Source organism: Morchella importuna (genome assembly GCF_003444635.1).
Source record: "Morchella importuna strain M04M26 chromosome Unknown Morimp01GS012, whole genome shotgun sequence".
NCBI lineage: Eukaryota > Fungi > Ascomycota > Pezizomycetes > Pezizales > Morchellaceae > Morchella > Morchella importuna.
The window spans coordinates 353,777-373,813 of record NW_025763409.1 but is presented as its reverse complement, the minus strand read 5'-3'; the positions used below and the strand labels follow the sequence as shown (position 1 = coordinate 373,813).

The 20,037-nt window shown below is 50.5% G+C and overlaps 4 protein-coding genes across 4 annotated transcripts; 1 reads left to right on the top strand and 3 right to left on the bottom strand.

The window, feature by feature from the left end:
• Positions 1–3,449, top strand: LAJ45_04777 (uncharacterized protein; the record flags this gene model as incomplete). The annotated part of the gene is made up of 2 exons (XM_046114353.1): positions 1–657; positions 846–3,449. The coding sequence occupies 2 exons, from the start codon at positions 1–3 to the stop codon at positions 3,447–3,449; spliced, it is 3,261 nt and encodes a 1,086-aa protein (XP_045972379.1).
• A 5,063-nt stretch (positions 3,450–8,512) lies between these two features.
• Positions 8,513–9,714, bottom strand: LAJ45_04776 (uncharacterized protein; the record flags this gene model as incomplete). The annotated part of the gene is made up of 2 exons (XM_046114352.1): positions 8,513–8,636; positions 8,729–9,714. The coding sequence occupies 2 exons, from the start codon at positions 9,712–9,714 to the stop codon at positions 8,513–8,515; spliced, it is 1,110 nt and encodes a 369-aa protein (XP_045972378.1).
• A 5,256-nt stretch (positions 9,715–14,970) lies between these two features.
• On the bottom strand, positions 14,971–17,152 carry LAJ45_04775 (uncharacterized protein; the record flags this gene model as incomplete). Its single annotated transcript, XM_046114351.1, has 4 exons — positions 14,971–15,289; positions 15,351–16,135; positions 16,193–16,681; positions 16,760–17,152. The coding sequence occupies 4 exons, from the start codon at positions 17,150–17,152 to the stop codon at positions 14,971–14,973; spliced, it is 1,986 nt and encodes a 661-aa protein (XP_045972377.1).
• A 1,407-nt stretch (positions 17,153–18,559) lies between these two features.
• Positions 18,560–18,826, bottom strand: LAJ45_04774 (uncharacterized protein; the record flags this gene model as incomplete). The annotated part of the gene is made up of 1 exon (XM_046114350.1): positions 18,560–18,826. One exon carries the CDS (start codon positions 18,824–18,826, stop codon positions 18,560–18,562), a length of 267 nt encoding a protein of 88 aa, XP_045972376.1.
• Positions 18,827–20,037: the final 1,211 nt, after the last annotated feature.

The following is a 20,037-nucleotide window of genomic DNA, read 5'->3' as shown; positions in this document are numbered from 1 at the left end:
ATGTATTCTAACATCCTCTCTAGGCCTAGCGTACCGCCGGTGCGCTCCGTGTCGCCATCCTCAGACTCAGAGGACTTCTACTCCGCCGAGGACCCGGCGTACCTTCCTGCCCCTGCCATCGTGGCACAGGAAGCGTCGACACGCTGTCGGTCCAACGCTCTGTCTCTGGGTCTGGGGTCGGTCCCCAACCTTCCTCCCGGCTTGGCTCCCCGACAACCCTCCGGTTCCCCCCCCGGACTCTCCCTCCTTGGGCCCCCCGCCCCTCCTGCTGCGGCGATAGTGCCGTCAGAGCGTGTCCGTGCGCTCACCGAGAAGGCCGCCTTCGCCTGTGCTGCGATCAGTCGGGGCAGAATGGCAGCCGCTGCCGGGCGTAGGCTCGCAGCGGTTTCAGCCGCTGCTGCCGTTGAGGCCAGGCGAATGGCGGCCGAAATCGCCGATAGCATGGACACCCCGCTCGCCGTAGCAGCAAGGGCCTCGCGGGAAAGGAAGCGCCGTGCCGTGTCTCCCCCGTCCGACTCGGACCCAACGATCCGCCAACGGGCGATCGCAAGGGCCAGGCGGACGACCCAGATCGCGGGCTTTAGTGCCGTCCTCGCCGCCGCCAATGCTCCTCCCTCCCCCTCCCCAGTGTTGCTCCGGCCAAGAGCTGGAACTCCCGTACGTCTGCCTTACCGGCCAACCGCCCAGCAAGTGGGTTTCGAGACGCCTGTGCCGCGCACGGTCTTGACTCCCCCGGTTGTGCCAAGGGGGGCCATATACGCGGAGAGCCAGCCGCACGCTGAGGAGGTCTCACGCCTGTTAGGGCTGCTCCCCGGGGGTGGTTCGACAGTGCGATGGGAATGGAGGTCGATGAGGAGCCGAGGGCGGCACTGCGCCCGGCGACGCTCCTGGAGCAAATGCAGACACGGCACGGTGTCATCAATGTCGTGCGGCCAGTAGAGATGGAGTGGAGCCCGGCTCCCCCAGCGTCTACAACAGCACCACAGCCCGCGCAAGGGGCTGTGGCTATGGAGATCGACCGAGAAGGTCTCTCCCAGGGGGCAGTCGGCCTGACGGAGGTCGAGATGGCTGAGTCAAGGGACGACAGCGATACGGAGTCGGAAATCTCCAGCATCATGGATGTTGAAATCCTGGAGGCCCGAACCTCTATGGATGGAGACATCCAGATGTCTGCCCCGTCCGTTGTCGCTGCGTCCGCCGATGCCGCTTCCCCTCCGTCTGTCCCTGCTGTTGTGGCGCCAATGGCCACACTCATCTCTGCTGTGCCGCCCACGACGCAGCTTCTGGCTCCTCGTGCTCGCCCGTTGGTGGTTCTGGCCCCACGGGTCCTGGTGGTCCCTGCGCCTCGTGCTGCGCCTGCTGCTGGCCAGCGGTCCCTCTTTGAGCCCTCCGTGGCTCCTAGAGTGGCACCGGCTGCAATCGTGCCTGCTCTGTTTGCGGCTCGTGACCGCAATGCCCCTGTCCCTGCTGCTGCTGCTCCCGTGCGTTCCTTTGGGGGGTCGGCCGCTGTCTCGCCGCTCTTCAGAAGAGTAGACAACGTTTCGGCGTTGTTCCAGCGCCCAGCCTCCCCGCCGTTCTTCTTCGGGCAGAAGAAGGACGGTCCCGCACCCGCAGCAGTAGCAGCTGCAACAGGAACAGAAGCAGGTGCGCTTCCAGTAGCAGCTACTGGGACTGCCCTGAGCACTCCTCGCCGCCCTGCCGCCTCTGCCTCTGCCACACCCAAGCCCTCTTTCCTGAGGACCTTGGGTGCTGGCGAAGAGTTCAACTTCGGTGTCGCCGCGGCCGCGGCAGCCCAGTCAACACCGACCCTGTCGGTCCTGACCGCTGCCCGGCCAGCACCGGTTTGGACTCTGTCTGCCCCCGCCGCTGCCCCTGCCGCACCACCTCCAGCACCTGTGGAGGTCAGAAGGCCGTTGGTTGTGTCCTCCGGTGTGTGTTTCGCGACACCGCCGCCTGTGGACTCCAGCGCGCTGTTCTTTGTGCCTGCGGTGCCTGCCCCCGTCGTCCCCTCTGTTGTCGTGCCCCCAGCTGTCCCGTCGCTCACGGAGGAGCTGGTCGGTCAGGAGAGAGTGCCCGTGGCTGTACAGCCAGCACCGCCTGCACCGGTCAGCTCTGAAGTACCAGAGCAGGCAGCAGCAGCACCTGCAACAGAGGCCGTCGCAGCAGCAGCAGCACCAGCAGTGGTAGTGGCTGCAGAGGCAGAAGCAGCAGAGGCGCCATCAGAGGAGCCAGAAGCTGTAGCAACAGCAACAGCAACACCAGAGGTCGCCGTGGTCCCCGTAGAGGCCGCGACCTCACCAGCCGTCCGAGCAGCATCGCCTGCCCGCATCAACACCCCGGTCCCCGTCAAGGCCACCGTGCAGGAGCTTCTGCCGGTCGAGGTCAAGGTCCCGGAGAGGAAGGCAAAGGCCAGAAAGGTGTCCAGCCCCTTCGCTTGGGAGGACAACCTTGGTCTGCCAGACTCTCCAGAGCCTCGCACCGAGAAGAAGCTGCCTGCCGTGGCAAAGACCGGTGGAAGGAAGGCGATGCAGCAGAAGGCTGCGCAAAAGGGACGTCGGGAGGAGCACCTCCGGCTGGCTGGTCCCTACGTTGTCTCTGACAGCGTAGTGGCCGGTCAGATGGCCATCAGGGCTGCCGGAGAGGAAGGGAGGTTGGCCATGGCCGCAGCTGTACGTCAGCGGGCCCAGGCAGATGCAACCCAGCGTGAGAACGCGGTCCGGCTCCGTGCCGCCCGTCAAAACCGCCGTGTTCTCGCGCTGGCACCAGCGCAGGTTTCCGTGGCCGTCGAGGCCCCTATCCCGATCCTGTGGAGTGCTCGAAAGGCTCCCAGGTCTGGACGGGCCCACACGTGGAACCCGCGCACGCTCGTGCGAATGCTGTCGGCATTCGCGGTGGCAATGGTTGCTGGCCTGTGGGTGTTTGGCATCAGTGGGCAGGCAACTGCTCTGGTGTCGGACTTGGTCCCAGAGTCCCTATCGGCCGTCATGGGCACGACCGTCTCCGCCACGCTGTACAGCGTGTGCGAAAAGGTGTCTGTGTGCGGTCGTGGGGGCGATGGTGATCTTGGACGTGCCAGCCACGCCATCCCCAATGGTCTTTCCTCCCCCTCCTCAGTTTGCTTCTCCTGCGTCCAGGAGCTGTTGCTGTTCCCTGCCTCCGCAGGGGAGATCACTGGAGATGACGTTCCCAGTGAAGAGTTCAGATCGGAGCCTAGCTCCGCACTCTTCCAGGATGTCTTCGGTGATCTCTCCTGTGGCTTGGCTGTCGAGGAGGTTCCCGTGCTGGTGGTGCCCAAGTTGGTTCCTCAGGAAGTCTGCTGGCTGTACGAGGCCGGCATGACGATTGGAACTGGCGAGGGCATCCCGGTCTGCGAGCTTCCAGCGGCGCTGGCCTGGGGATTTCCTGACTACCTCTTGGGACTTTTGTTCCATGGGGTTAGGATGGTATAAATCCTCAGTGTCGTTATATTGGAGCACGGGTGGGCTCCAATCAAAATATTAAAGCTACCCATGTAATTGATAATAGGTTGAGGGTATGTATTCTCCGCTTTCCATTTGACTCTATATCTTTTACCAATTCCAATACTAACTCAATTGTCTATTAGGTTGTCAATTCCACCATCAGCATCTGTCGTTGCGTGGCTGTCCTTTTTTTCCGGGCTCTCCTCGCGGAGGGTCTGTTAGAGAATTAGCATAGCTTCCGCACGCCCAGATGTCTGTTGGCCGGAATGGCCTCCCAAGAGGCCTGAGATATAAGTAACGAGGTGTTGGCAGTGGGTAAGTTTTTTCTTCTCTATTTCTTATCAACTTATTACTTTTCATCGAACAAAAAGACTAACTCATCTTCTTCTACTTAGGTTCGCCGATTCCACCCATCAGGACTGTTGTGCCCGGCCGCTACCCTTTTTTTCCGGGCTCTCCTCGCGGGGGGTCTGTAGAGAACTAGCATAGCTGGTCGGGCGAAGGAGTGGTCTCCCTCGCGGGGGGCCATGTCCAACAGCTTCAGTCCTGGATGGCAAGGAATGGCCAAGTCCTCCACCGATTCCAACCATCGGGACTGTTGTGCCCGGCCCTCTATCCTTTTTCTCCAGGCTCTCCTCGCGGGGGGTCTGTAGAGAACTAGCATAGCCGGTCGGGCAAAGGAGTGGTCTCCCTCGCGGGGGGCCATGTCCAACAACTTCAGTCCTTGATGGCACGGAAAGGTGGCTGGATTTGTCCCCAGTCCAGAAAACGAGAGGGCGACCGATCGGGATCGTGACGGGCTTGCTTCGCGGCAGCCTGGTCTCCTGGTCGGGCCGTGCCCCTCACCCCGCTTGGGGTCTGGATGAACACGTATTCGTACGTGTTATCCGCACGCCGAGTGGGGTGATGGAGTAGGGTCCGATTGCTCAAACTTGCTACTGCGAGGGCGATGCACGTTGTATCAGTCTATATACTTCGTCAGTGAACACACAATATCTAAAGATCTGGGTGCCTTAAGAGTCAAAGTCGAGTACATCGAGTACATCGAGTACAACATCGAACATCATCTTCATCATTCTCGATTTACGTCTACGAAATTCGAACATTATATCAATCACGGGTTTCAACTTTCAAACACACTTTACTTGACTCACATCATACCATCGATCACCGAACATCTATCAATTTCGACTATCGAACACAATCATGCATGCAGCATCTTCAATTGCATTGCAACTTCACCGTCAAATATCATCTACTTGACATCTCATACACCATACTATACCATGCTGATCATACATTTACACATCGATCACGCATCTGCCGCGAAAACCACCATCTACAAAACCAATTGCGATTACAACAATCGCCAGAAATCACCTGCTGAAACCATACCATCCAGCCATTTCGAAACCTGCATTCTCTTACCATTCCTTCAACGAGAATCAGGATCACCTTTTAGACAACAACCAATGCATCCAAGAGCACACCGCTTTGGACTGCCAGACAGCATCGCGACTTCGATACACTTCTTTCAATGAATTCATCATGAAGCATCGAGTCCAGCTGTCGCCTCAAAACGTACATCTATCTCAATACCTACACTTACTATCACGCAACATCGAGTCGGATGTACATCACCAGTCAACTTGACTAAAACACGAGCACGCATTCATATTCTACGAATTTTGCTCTACCGCGAACTTTACTACTAGACCATCTCTAGTATGTAACAAAACCAAAACCAACTATCTCGACTCGACTGCCGCAATCTCAATCATGCAACATCGAGTCGAACATGTATCTCGTACATACATGTATCATCCAGTCAACTTGACTACCCACTACACGAGCAAGCATTCACATCCTATGAATCTTGCTTTAAAGCGAACTTTACTACTAGACTATCCCTAGTATGTAACAAACCAAACCAACTATGTCGTCTGGAACACCGCTTCACCAAAGCAAACCAGATGACAAAAATCTCGGCTCCACTACCTCAATCTCAATCACGCAACGTCGAGTCGATCATGTATCTCGTACATACATGTATACATCATCCAGTAAACCCAAAACCAAACGAACTACACGATTACAATAAACATCGAAATAAAAATATGCCATCTGGAGCACCGCTTCACGCAATCCAGATAGCAACAATCTCGACTTGACTCTTGCAATCATGCAACATAGGTCACAACTTCTGCAGAAAAGATCTTTGCAACCACTCTGCCTCGATAACTACGCTGCACTCAAACTCTTATGTGCTATGTATCGACAAAAAGAAAACCTATCACGTCAACGCTACTTACTTGGCTGATACACAAAAAAAATCATACGGACTTACTACCGTCAATACGTACCCACCTATACGATTAAAACCAAGAAACCCATCTCTCCAATCTAATAAATCATCGACACTTGCAACCAATTATGCATCAGTCACACACCATGTCTACTCGGCATGTGCTATGGAAATTACTTATCACATCAAGTCTACTCGACTGATGCACAATCCATATAAACTTACTACCATCATGCATACCAACTATACGATTACTCGAATAATCCACCTGGCATACCACTTCACAATGGCCAGATGAAAAAAATCCCGACAATGCAATCAATCCCGCAACGTCCTGTCACAACATGTCTACCCGTCATGCAACGTTCCACAGCGAACACTCGATACTGCATTGAAAACCATCATGCATTTCGACCAGCTCATCTCGCGGCAGTAGAACCCAGATGACGCTAACAATCAAGTAAAGAGGAGGAATTAAGATGCAATTCACCTATTTCAGAGATATCTAGGTGGAGGAATGAAAGAGGAGGAAGTGGAAGAAAACCGCCTGCAGCAGAGACATGTAGGTGGTGGAATGAAAGAGGAGGATGTTGAATGGAAGCAAGCCACCTATTTCAGAGTTATCTAGGTGGTGGAATGAAAGAGGTGGAAGAAGAAAGACTCTGAGGACGTGGTATGTCTAGAGATCGGTGGTGACGAAAGGTCGGAGCGGAGGTTGTTTTTGATTTTGATTCTGATTTGTTTTCTTTTGTTTTGTTTGCTTTGCTTTTTTCTGTTGTCAGAATTACTGTTGTCAGAATTGTTTTCGGGATTGTTGGAGTTGTTTCTTTGGTTACGTTTCTTTGGTTACTCTTCCTTGGTTACTTTTCTTTGGCTACTTTTCTTTGGTTACGTTTCTTTGGTTAATGTTTCTGTAATGTTTGGCTACATGTAGTGGTGCAATAATATATAAATTGTACCGCCTACTTGATCGAGTGGTTTCTGGGAACTTGATATAATATAATTTCTTAATCGCTCTGGCTATACTCATTAATATATTGTATGCCGTGCTTGACAAGTGACTATAATCTTATTGAAAAGAGTCTATCTGTGTCCACGCCTTTTCAATTGCATGTAACTCATCACTCTTCTTGTTCCATGTAGTCGTTATCGTTAATCTATATAATTCATGAACAAAGTACTAAACTTCCCTCTACGGTTGCAGTGCCTGGGTCTATAATGCCCTCGACGATTTAAAATACCCCCGACAACAACCACAGAACAAACTGCGAAGAAGAAAAGAAAGAAATCGATGCATTTCAGAGTGAAATATTACCAAAAATACGAGTAGTGCAGTTTCCGGCAGGTTTTCCACATCGTAAACATTTATTTATAATGGGGATTGAAAAGAGAGCTCGATGATTTTTTTGAACTGTATTTTGTGATTACATACAGTTCCCTCTGGTCATCGGATGTATATATTATGTAGTCAAGTTTGTACTGTCGTTGAACCTCTCATACCGATCCGCTTTTCATAGTTTATTTTATAACGACCAAAGAAAATAGAAAATTAGAGATAAGCCCTTTTCTCTCTCATATTTATAGTTCGTTGCGTTACTATCGGAGGTACTACTATAACTCCTGAGGGTAGTACCCACAAATTCAGGCAAGCATAACGATAGAGGGTAGTTTCATTTATTTATTGTACTGAACCCGGGACTGTGGTGATTCGCCCTGCTCTCTTGCCTCGCATCATCCCCTCTAAATATCTGCGTCTACATAAAAATAATGAAATTAAAAAGAAAATAAGAAAAATACATGAATTTAGACCAGCTCTTCTACCTTAACATCAGAGATGGAGTGAAGCTATTCTGTCCCCTACATAGCTCAAGAGACTGTAAGATCACACAGATCTTAACAAACTTTGCTTCCCGAAAAGGCTTACTTACTTCCGGTCTTCATGATTCGGAGTTCGAGTTCAAGCTCTAGCTCATCTAACTGACAGGAAAGACATTGTAGTTTTCTACTCACTTCTTCTTACGGAAAACGTCAACCTGAGGCGAGATTTAGAGGTTTTTCACCATTTTCCTGCCCGACGTACTGCTGCAACATCCTCCTTCAATCTATACCAGCAATAGAGAAGTACCTCAAAAAACATTCAACCTTTATAACAATTCTTAACCAATCTACGATTAATTACAGCAGCTGGATACTCAGGAGCCCGCCCCCAATACCACAAGCTGAGGTCTTGAGTTGCGTAGTTGTAGTCTCTCTCCACTTACCACTTGCGATCACCTCCAGACGTTATATTTCACGACCTCTTCTACCTGGTCTTCTGGCCCCACCAACCGCACTAACCACCGCATCCTGCCTAGACACTCTCCACCTTCATCACAGAAGCTCACTTAAAAGCGCTCAAGGAGTGCCGTAATGCCAGGCAGCGCAGAGTGCGAAAGGAGGAACCACAAATCATTATTACCAACTCTCTTCCATACAAAATATACATCTACCTACAGAACATGCATCTACATACAGAACATAAATCTACCGATATAATATACCCCAACAACTCCCTCGTCTACACCTAGCCTCATAAGAAATACAGGCCCCAAACCCTCCCACCTCAACAGCCCCTCCCAGCGGCAAAGTTACCCCTCCCATTATGCCACGCGCCAGCAGAATTGAGAGGTGGCTTAGCTACCGGAAGAGACTACTGAGATACAAAGCTCTGGAATCTGTAAGCCATACAAAGCCATGTGGTACTGCCTCAACCACTAACAGGGGAGACAGGACTATGTAGGTGCCATGACGATATGAGTGATACCAAATCATCCATATCAGGTGTACGAATTTTAACTAGAGTCTTCCTCTTGCCGGGTTGCGGGGGTCTGCTGGGAGTGTGTGGTTAGTTGGCGGAGGATGATGAGAAAGAGGAGTACGAGAGTGAGAGAGCGACCGGGAGAGAAGGGAGATATAGACTTACATTGATTTCATGTCAATTGGAGTGACTGGGAGGGTTTTTGCCTCTGTAGAATCACCTGCATTACCTTCGTCATTGAGGCCGCGGGAGCAAAGAAGAGAGATTGTGTCTTCAGCACTGGGCAGTATCGCTCCGGCGGTGAGAGGTGGACAGACGTCTTTGACCCGGGGGGGTTCGTCCTTAGCAGCAAGTAGTTGAGAAGCCTCGCCACCGTGATGATGTTCTTCTCCATTTGCATGCTCAAATTCGGGAGCTATGCTTTGTAGCAGGAGCATTGATCTTTCGTTCTTTCCTTGAACCGCATGTTCATTGTCGATTTTGAGGTCATCGTCCTGGTGCTCAATGGTATCTTGAGGTACATCTTTCTCGCTTTCCAGTTCACACTTCTCCTTCTTTTCACTGACCGAAGGGACGCAACAGACGGCTGTGGGGCGATTTTCTTCGTCTGATATTGAGCTAGCAGTAGCGCTCTTGTCGCTCTCGGGAAGGTTTGGGGGTATTGGAGAAAGAAGGTGTTGATCCTTCGGCATTTCACGCTCCTCTTCGAACGAGATTTTGGGGCTATGCATGCAGCTTTCTATATTGACAGTGGAGCATGTCGATATGTCAATTCGCTCTCCACATACGTCTGGAGAACTAATCTCCCCGTCACTGATGTTGGAGAGTTGAGACCCTTCCGCAACTTGGCTTGTAACTAGGAAATCTTCTGTTATTGCGGAAAGAGGTTCATCCAGCTCGGGCGGGGGAATGGGATCTGTCCCCACCGCACCTACACTCTCGTTTGGTACCACAATCGCTCCAAAGTCAGCAGCATAGAGCTTCGCGGGCTTGAATTTCTCCTCTTCCATACCCCCATTCTCTCGGACCAATTTAGTGTGATACACAACTTGGACTCGTTGTGCGGCGTGAGGATTAAGCCGTCGAATCCATAACATCAACATCGCTATCAATTTCTGAAACGCCCGTATCACACTCCGTTGTTGGAGCATGTTTAGGAGAATAATAATAACAAGGATTATTCCAATAGTATAATTACTAGTAGCTTCGGGAGTGGTAGTTGGGTACTGCAGGGTGGCCTGATGTTGGGAATGGATTGATCGCTCCCATTGGTTTCGGGAAAGGATTGGCTCCTCCAAGTTATGGGGGTATTGGAGGTATATGTACTCTTGATAGCTTCAGGTTTGTGCGGATGTGGGGCGAATAGAACAGCGTCAATGGAGAAGTAGGTAATGAGTGCAGTGTTGCTGACTCTAGGTTTGGTTGCTAGTGGGGAGTCTATGCCGGGCTGCAGCGCTGGTGGTGCAGGGCATGTGACCATTAGAAAGAGAGATTGTGAGTTCGATTTGGTACATTTATCTTCCTCTGGGGCAGCCATAAACTTTGGAATAGATTTGCGAATGGGTGATAGGCGTTGTTAGGATACACGTCTGAGTGGTGCTCGCTATGCTTTCTCAGGGGTGCTTTTAATTGCGCTATTAACAATTCTGCAGGAAATTTTGAGTAGTGGAGGAAAACTTACGAAAGAGGAAAAGAAACAAAAAAAGAGTGTGACAAACTAGAAAAAACGGCAGAGAAAAAAGGAAAATAGCAAGACTTAGCAAGAAAAAGAGGAAAGAAACTAATGGCACTGCTATTAGATGCAAGGTTGGTGTGGCAAGTACAGATAATACGCCAATTGAAGTGCAAGTTGATTCCAATTTAAACCATCGATGGGTTTATTGGTATCTCATCCAATACCCTGGTATCTGGGCTCGGGCCGTTCCGCCCTCCACGATATATTTGGGACAAAGTTTCAGTCCGGTGGAGCCCTCCTAGCTACATCCGCATAACCACGTATGCATTGAGCGGCTGGATCACAAAGCATGGGGTTAAGTTGGGGGCTGTTTACTTTGCAATTGACATGGGCTCTGGAGAATATCAGTGAGTTTTCGTCATTGGTTTCGCTTCTGTCGGTATTTATGAGATGTGATCTCACATTGATTTTTTTTTCTAGTTGAATGCCAGTTACAACTCATTACGGCCAATTTTAGTTATTGAATGTCCAGTATAAACTTTTGAACGGCCAAAAATTGTGAAAATCTTACTGCGTGAGCATCCGCGTTAATCGGCTAACCGCCAGCACTCAATAAATGTAGGCGTCGGTACAACCACAAGCGAACCACATGGCATTCATTCCGGGCCAGGTATCCGGAACCCAGTGCTTGCCTCGATACTCTACACGTACCTACATATAGGAGTTGAATTGTCTAGTAGAGTTCGTTCATGCGCTCCGTGTCTTGTGGAGTTGTCTCAAATTAAGCGACCCAAGACTCGAGCTCGCGCGCGTTTGATGCGACAAGGGGCCGACCCCACAGGTAGGGATAAGCCTAATGCGGAAAGGACAAAGTTTTCATCTCTATATCATCGATAGCTCTGGGATACCATTACTACTGAGCTCCTGAGAAGTCTGTCCAGAAGCGAGGTGGTTTGGTTGGACCGATGGCGCTGCACGCGGAGTGGAGATAATAGTGGACGTTGATATAAGAATAGGTCTAAAACAATTGGCAGACTATTTTGTTTCTTCCCGGCGGTTAAGCCAGAGCCCCGGTCGTACTCCATTGGTAGATAGGATATCTGTGTAACGCGGTGAAGAGAACTAGCTACATACATTTTAGCATTTGCATGAAAAAATTTCGATTGTGGTATAGGCAATACTTTAGCGTCACCTATGAATTGATTTACCATTATAGAATAATAGGCTATTTTTGAAGTTTATCAGAGTACTTTCAGGCCAATGGCGGGGAAGATGAGATTGGAGAGGCCAGTCAGGACCAATGCGTCATTGAACCCAGGTTCGGTTTCGTATGGATAGCTTGGTGAGACCAATTGATCTCTAGATGTAGGGCTATGCTCTGTGCGTTGTATGCGGTGCTCTGTCCGATGAGAATCCATACGGGGCGTGTTCTGGTACTGTAGTCGGGGAAGGGGCTATTTCCTCTCAAGCTCTTCCACCCGCAACTGCTCCCCGCTATGTTTACGGGATCGTTGATAACTTTGTCTGCTGACTGAGACAAATAATTGAGCTCGAGAACCAGGGGATAAATTCTCCTCAACGAGACCAGAATGCTACACCGGTAAAGCAATTGGGAGGTGGAAGATGCCAAATGATTGTAGGAAAATGACTGGTCACTACTCTCAACTCTGTTGTACAGAGGGGCATTAGTACTACTAAAAATTGGACATGTATGGGTGAAGTTACTGGCGATCTTATCTTCACTTACAGCTTCAAATCCATTCGAAGATTTGACAACAAACGGGTATTGCGTCGGGTCGGGGGAGGCTAGGCTTCCTCTTTGTCGTGCTGCACGGTATCAGGATAAAAAATCCCGCAAGAAATTCCAGGCATACAGTGGTGGGGTCGATCCTTCCAACGACGTCGTTCGTGTCCTCTGAACTGTTTGCAACCCACCACACCAAACGTCCTTCATCCTCATCACAAACATGGCCTCACAAACATGACCTCAAAAGTACACCCACCAACACGCAAATATGCACTCTCTCTCACGCCGAGAAGCACACGGCGGGATATAAGTCCGAAAAATGCCGGGACACAAACCCCGAGGGATGACGGAGAACACCAAAGTAAGCTCACTGACAGTGTGGAACGATAATATTAAATCGCTATACCTCTCATGGAACAAAATTCTGTCCTTCTCGTAAAGACAAGATCATTAGTCATTGTATATTAGTAACTCTCGTCATCAGGATGATGAGAGACATACTGAATCATAATACCATTATACACCGTTCATCGGATAAGATAGAGTGACTTAGTGTCGTTTAGGACCAAGTTCAAATCTCTTCTATCACAATACCTCCAGTCGACAAGAAGCTCGCTAATAAATTAATCAGCAGGTATTAGTAGGAAAACAGTAGGGCCACATCACCACAGGTAACGGACTCGACATCCTTCGCAGTTTTAGATTTGTTCAAATCACTGATTCTTTCCTAGCCAATAACTTCATGACCTCAGAATCAAAATCGATATCCGATATATACCCAGAGAAATTTCAAATCACATGAGGATGCAACCCATTTGCGACTACCGGCGAGTCAAGTAGGCAAGGGGAGTTGCCAAGAATTAATTACGCACCCAAATCCGGATTAGTTGTCATGCTAGTATTTTACTTGCTGCGCCAAGAATTCCCGACGACCTCTGTCATCCAGATACAGCCGCAGAAGATCTTTTTGACATAGCGAAATGTAGGCCAGATATTGTTGGTTGTCAAAAATAATGGGACGCAACAGGCTTCATTGCAACGTAATAATCTCTCAACCACGACCGACCACAAAGAGACCACAAACAGGATAAGTGATAATAAGAACTACTGGAGACCCAAAATGTATTTTCGTTAGTATTGTCGTTCGTTGGTGGCGGGGTTGGGTTGTCGTTGCTGTATTCGTTGCCCCGTTGCGTCCCATTATTTTTGACAACCTGCAATACCTTCCGTAGATAGCGAGAGATATTGTCTCAATATCGTCGACCGGCAACGAGTGATCACTATTTCCGGCTACCAGGCTTCTCAAGGCGCAGAGACAAGTGCTTCGAGGCGTCTCTGCCTCATGTTATCCATGTGTTTTCTTACTCGTGAAAAATCGGCAGATAATCACAATGTTTGGGTTCCTCCGAATCGTATTGTATTTTAGCTAAGAGATATTATATACCATAGCCTTCGACGAAAATGGACTCGGATGCGATCTCATCCTCAACTTACTAGAGGGTTTGGAATAACCACGCGTTAAATCAAAGGGTCGAGGTGTTCTTTTTGGGGATTTATTACAACTACTTCCGATCTCTAAACTAACGAGCGAGTATGTAATAACATTGCGATAAATGACACGTACAGTAATAGTACTAGTTTAGAGCTCAGTGAGCTGTTAATGGCCGAGAGAAGGAGAGTTATTCCTTAGGGCCCGTTTGGGAGCAGGCCCAAACGGAGTTTTGTGGGCAAATTTGTATGGCAACGGGAAAACTCCGTTTCATTTTTTTCATAACTCCGTTTTGCAAGAAACGTTTGTGTTTGGCATGCCAATTTTGAACCTCTGTTAGGGCTTTGAAACGGAGTTTTTGAAAAGTAGGTAGTGCCTACTTTTCAGCTCCGTTTCGTTGCAAACCCCCACCTTGACAACCAAACTACACTACTATTTGGGAAACCAAAACTCCGTTTTCAAAAATCTCTGTTTGCACCCACCTAACGCAGCCGTTGCATAACGGAGTTTCATAACCACGAAAACTGCCAAACGGGCCCTTAATTTTAATGGTTTAGGTATGCAAGGTATTTTTATACTCGAGAAGTTCAAATTTTATACGCTGAGACAACCTGGGCACAAAAACTACTTGCGTCAAAAAAAGATTTGGCCACAATTTTCGATAGCCGTGATGTAGAGTAACACATGATGCAAAATAACACACTTCTATTAAATGACACATCTTACTATCAGTCTAGTAGGATCTGTACTTCCTCCGTATTAAGTCACCCGTCGCTGGGTGGGCAAAAAAACCACCTCCCCCAGTTTTGCCTTGGCTTGGCACCGCGCTCAACTATCATTTCCCGCCAAGAAACCCCCACGAACGGGGTCCTCTACACAACTCACACATCAAGATGGTTGTACTTGATCTACTCTCCCTACGGCAGGTCCTGAGGTAGGTAGAAGTATTGAAGTAGGTCTCAGTCTCAGTCTTCCGTAGTATATTTTGCTATTCCTGCATATAAAAGCCCCCCCCCTTCCCACTCCTCCTCCTCCTCCTCCTCCTCCTCCTCATCTTCGAATTCCTACATAGCCAGGATCCTGCCTAGCTAAGTAGCTCTCTGGAAACCCATATATATATACAAGTATCGATTCCTGAAAGTTCCCAGTACTAACTCACCCCCCAACACTTGCAGACGCTTCCTAGCTCTACACAGCAGCTATACCCACACCAATACCCACATTCGCCACACCGATATATTCGTATCTCTCTTACCCGTTCATTCCAAATATCAACTTTTATACAACCGCCCCCCGCCCCCCACCGCCCCTACCACTACAGCTTCAAAACCAGAAGAGAAAAAAAAGGTCCACTACATTATTACCCCCAGCCCCACCGCAGAGCACAGCACAGCACACCCTTATAACGCCCCATCAAAAAAAAAAAAAAAACGACAAAACACAAATATGATAATACACACCCACATCCATTACTGTCCTCCCTCTCACCCCCGGCTTTACCGACCCCCATCCACATCGGCAGTCCTTCGTTGCCGGAGCCCGCCAGTCTCCGTCTCCACATCTGCATCAGCCACCCTCTCCACCCCCTCCCCACCATCAATATCCATCTTCTCCCCATCCTCACCCTCACTCGGGCACTCGCCCTCACTCTCTCCCTCGCCAAAGCCCTCATCTTCTTCCTCCTCCTGCTGCTGCTGCTCATACCCCTCCTGCTCATATCCTTGTTTCTCGCAATACACATCGTCGTCCACAACGCGCTCATAGAACAGCATGAACGCATTCCTGATCCCGAGGGCCTGTTCCTCATCGCACGCACTGTAGCCAGTTAGTATCGCACCATACATACATATATACTTATGAGAGTGGGGGGGAGTACTAGACGTCGTGGTCACTAATCTTGAACCACTGCCCATGCTGCTTCCTGTAGCACACATAGTGTCCATTATGGTGGCCGCCGTAGTGCGCCACAACACTCTTAAGATCGTAACTCAGCCTTTCACCGTTCACGCTTAACGTTGTGGTAGCGGCAACGGGCTGATGTACATCCTCCTTCTCCTTCTCATTCTCCGTCTCTGCCTCGGTCTCCTCGGTATCTGTCGCGCCGTCCGTATCCGCGCCCTCATCTGTCGGCGTCTGCACCAGCGTCTCCCCCGACCCCGACCCCTGCAAGAACCACGCCGGTACACGACCACTCATGCTGCGCGCCGGGTCCACCGCCAGCCCCCAGCTGCCCTCCGCTACATCGTGTCGCGTCACAACCCCCAGCCGCCCCAGGTCCATCCGCGCCGGGAAGCTCACCGCCGCATGATTCTTCCCTGTCATGCCAGTGACAACGTCATACTGGCTCCTGTTGAGGTGCAGGACAAGCACCTGGGGTGCGCGCGCAATCATGGTCTGCTTGGTTTTTGTGGTCGACACTTTCTGGCGCGGGGAGATCTTGACGCCGGGGATCTTGGGGTCGAAGTTGTCGTCGTCGATTGCGGCCGCGAGGGCGGCGATGCGCGCTTGGATCTGCGACTGCACGTCGGCGGAGAGGGGCTTGGAGGCAAGGGACAGCAGCTGCTTGTGCAGGGATTTCAGCGTGCATTTGTCGCAGTCGACTTCTTGGATCTGTTCGATTGCTGTAAACTCTTCGAGGCATTCCTCGAGGGTACAGGTCCACTGAGGGGCGATGGTGTTAACATGCACGGAATTTTCCTAGGGCGGTAGTGGACTTACTGTGGGTGGTAACGAGAGCGAGAGGCTCGTGAAGCGCTGCAGGCTGATGGACTCGACATACCCGCACTGGAGACATCCAACTCTCTGTGCAAACAGCCCCTCAAAAGGGCTTCTATACTCCTTCTCCAGGGTTGCTATCGACTCTGGATCCTGCACCCTTTCACCGCGCACAATCTCGGCAATAGCCTCTAGGCCCCTTGTTGCGCTGCGTTTTTTTCTTTCCAGGAATCGCGATACCTCCTTCTCTAGCGCGCCTGTCAGCTTCTGGAAGTACTCCTGTGCGTCCTGCTGCTCGTTGTAGATCCAGCCCGAGTTGTCGGTGCCTCTGACTATTATTGGTGATGGTGTGAATGCGCGCGGGCTCGGAGAGAGCGCATTAAGAGTTGCGATAAGGGACGCAAGAGCGCCGGAGGGGTTCATATAATCTTCTTCTTCGGAGATCGACAGCGACATCAAATGCGGCTTCAAATGCGACAGCGACGCCATGGCCTACACCACATCATCAGTACTCACCCCCCACCACCGCAACCACGACGCCACAAAAAAAGGCAGCACAGCAGAACTCACCTGCAAGACCGAGTTCTGATAGCACGTATTCCCCATGTTCCACAGGCCGCCGACAAACGTCCCGCCGTCGCCGTAGCCCACCAGGCTCGCCGCCCTCGTCCTCACGCTCCTGGCGGCGCCGTGCGAAAACACACTCTGCAGCATCTCGCGCGTGCCCTGCCCCATCACCGTGCCGACAATCGTAAACAGAAGCTCCAGCAGCGGCGGCCACCGCAGCAGCCCATGCAGGATATGGTAGATGATCAGCAGGCTCCCCAGCACAAACGAAAAGAGAAACTGCGGCGACACCTCCGGGCTCTGGTAGTGCACGTCGCCCCCGCGGTACCCTGGCGGCGGTGGTGGTCGGAAGTTGTCGTTGTAAGTGTATGTGGATTGGCGCGAGGAGCGGGGCATCCCTTCAGCAGAGGGGGTGCGCAGAGGGGGTGCGCAGAGGAGAGGAGGGGGAGGAGGGCGAGAGAGGGGCGAGAGGGCGAGAGGTTCAGGGTAAGTCTGGGGGCGCCGTCTGTCTGCCGATGCTTGCTGTCTGTGGGGGCTGGCTGGAGCGCTTTCGGGGAAACGGAGCTGTATGTAGTCGTTTTTATTTATTTTTTTCTTCCGGGTTCTGCAGGTACTGGTATTTGTTTGGGCGCTAGCAGATATCGAGTGTAGCGGAGCGTTTTGAGGGCGTGTGGTGCGGTGCTCGGGAGTGATGAAAGCTGTCGTCTACAGGTCTTTCGCGGGAACGCTGCACGTGAGTGAGTACGGGTCACGTGACGGGAACAAGACACTTACAGGGTTAGGGTTTGGCCCGATGGACGAACGAGAAGAGAAATGGGGTTTCCAGCAGCGAATGTTGGTGGTAATAGAGAGATGATGTCTGGCTGATTTCATAATGAGATTGATGATGATTGTTGGCGGGATTCTGCAGACCAGTTGATCACAGGTAGCAGACGGAAGATAGCTTTTCTATGTGGATTCTGGAGTAGAACGGATGGATGGATGGATGGATGGATGGACGGATGGGAAGAAGTTCAGATGAGATCAGTTCAAAGTTAGGAAGCTGATAGCTGTCTTGTCGGGTGTAGGAGCATGTGTACACGTCTCTTGATGTGTAAAGAACAGCTGACCAAAAAGAGTGCATGGCCCTTTCCCCACACCACGTGGCTTACTTAAGAGAGAGAGAGGAATCTTTAAGATCTAATTGCTTTCTTCCTATGCGACTACATGTAGTCATGCGTGTGGACGCTAAAACTTCCTCTCTTCGATCTATGAAACTCGAGGAACCTAAAGGGCTATTATTCTGTGGATCCTGAATGGGACACGACGGCGCAAACGCTGCGGGGGGTGCTAATCGGGGTGCCATAAACAAGCCCTAAAGCTCACATACCCCCCACCTTTTCCCTCTCCTTTCTACCACCTTTATACACGACCCTAAGCTAGCAGGCTCCACTAAAATGAATTAAACAAAAACAAAACAAAAAGGCCCCACTGAGGATTATCAAATCGCGAGTGACAGCTCATGATGCAACGAAGTCGGAACTCGGGCAGGGTCGGGCGTGCGCGAAGATCACCCCCGCACATATCGATGAGAAAAAGCATTCTGGCCCACGTTGATGCGGTGTTTGTTTCAACAGCTGGCTACGCTAACATTTATAGACCCCCAGATATTGTGACTGGGGGGGGGTTAGTCTCGTACAAGGACAGAAAGGGATTTTTTTTTTTTAATTCATTAATTGCATGCAACCTTACAGCTATGGCAATATCACATTTCCCCAGACTACCCTACTGCCTCCGCCATCTCACATCGTAACAAAGGAAATACTAGAGAATAGAAAGTGGAAACTCGTCCCTTGCGTCGTTCAGCGTGCCCCATCCGTAGCCCAATTCCCTTCTCTCTTTTTCCGTTTCCTCACTGCGTCCTTCCTTTCCGTGCCTCCATTTTGCAAGCTGTTTCCATATCTTTGTCGCTGCTTCAATCCCGCTGGCCGTCCAGAGGAGCTTGACAATCGTGTCGTGTTCTTTATAGCTTGCCCGAGATTCCGCTGTTGCGTCGCATTCCGTAAGAAGGAGTGATGCCAGATTATTCATATTCTGGGGATCCGTTCATGCCGTGAGCAGTATTCCACAGCAGCGAAACTGGCAAGAGCATAAGACACCAGATCTACTGGGATTAGCCTCAACGACTGTGAATACTAGGCCGAACTCTTGTGCAACATACGGGGCGTTTCATGTCGACTAATTTGACTGGTATTCGTCGAGTCACCCTAGCCATTGGGATCCCTAACTTAATGTGTTGCTCGAGTCTTCTTTCTAGACTGTTTTGATATTCCTGTAAAATTCGACCAAGTTGGGCTGATGCCGGGTATCAAGGTATGACCACAAGGAAACCCATCACCTGGTTGTGTCCGGACACTTCAAAAACAGTCGATAACCCCGGGCGCGCTATGCACCTTCTATCTTTGTGCTCTTTCTCTCGCCTGGCGAGTCCCCGGTAGTTGTTGTGTATGGAAGGGGTAAAGACTAAATACCCTCTAGAAGGATTATCTGTCCCCCGCGCCCATCACATCACAGCTCCTGGACTATGTCAGCCCGAGTTTGATCTATGGGGGAGGAGCTGTGTAGGTTTCGATTGTGATGGAATTGTCAGGGGCTGGAGAGGCCTATAAACTTGTTTGCATTAGACGTGCTGCTCAGCGGTAGAAGAGATACATACATGTAGTGCACACCCTTCTGTACTGGTGGGCCCAATATGGCATGCATGCTATTGGTGAGAGGTACCGGTTGAGAGAATGGGATGTTTCATGGCGAGTGTGTAGTCCCATTTTACCACCCCACCACCCCACCACCTACACGGAGCGGAGCGTACTCTGACGGTACTCAGAGGAGGGGAGGGGGGTGAATTTCGTTTCTTTTTCTTTTAGAGAGAAAATTTGAAACTAGAGAGAAGAGTGGCGTGAGGGAGTCGCTGTTGTGCCTGCTGGTATTTTTTTAAGACCGAGTTTGTGGTGAGAATGAAGGATGAAGTTTAATGTTGGTGGGGGTACGTTGTTTAGAGCACATGAACGTACGACGTCGTTGGAAAGTTGCCTCCACCACCCACCTACATACAGCTAGCATCGTCATCAACACGGACGAACTCATCACCACCAACTATCTACGCGCCTGCGTAGCTATGAGGCATACAATTTGGGTAGGAGGATAGATGATGCCGCCATCTCCAACACGCAACAAGAGCCAAGACAAACGAGTGATAGCATATGATTGGCACACCCAGTTAGCTATTATTTCACGCGTGCCTT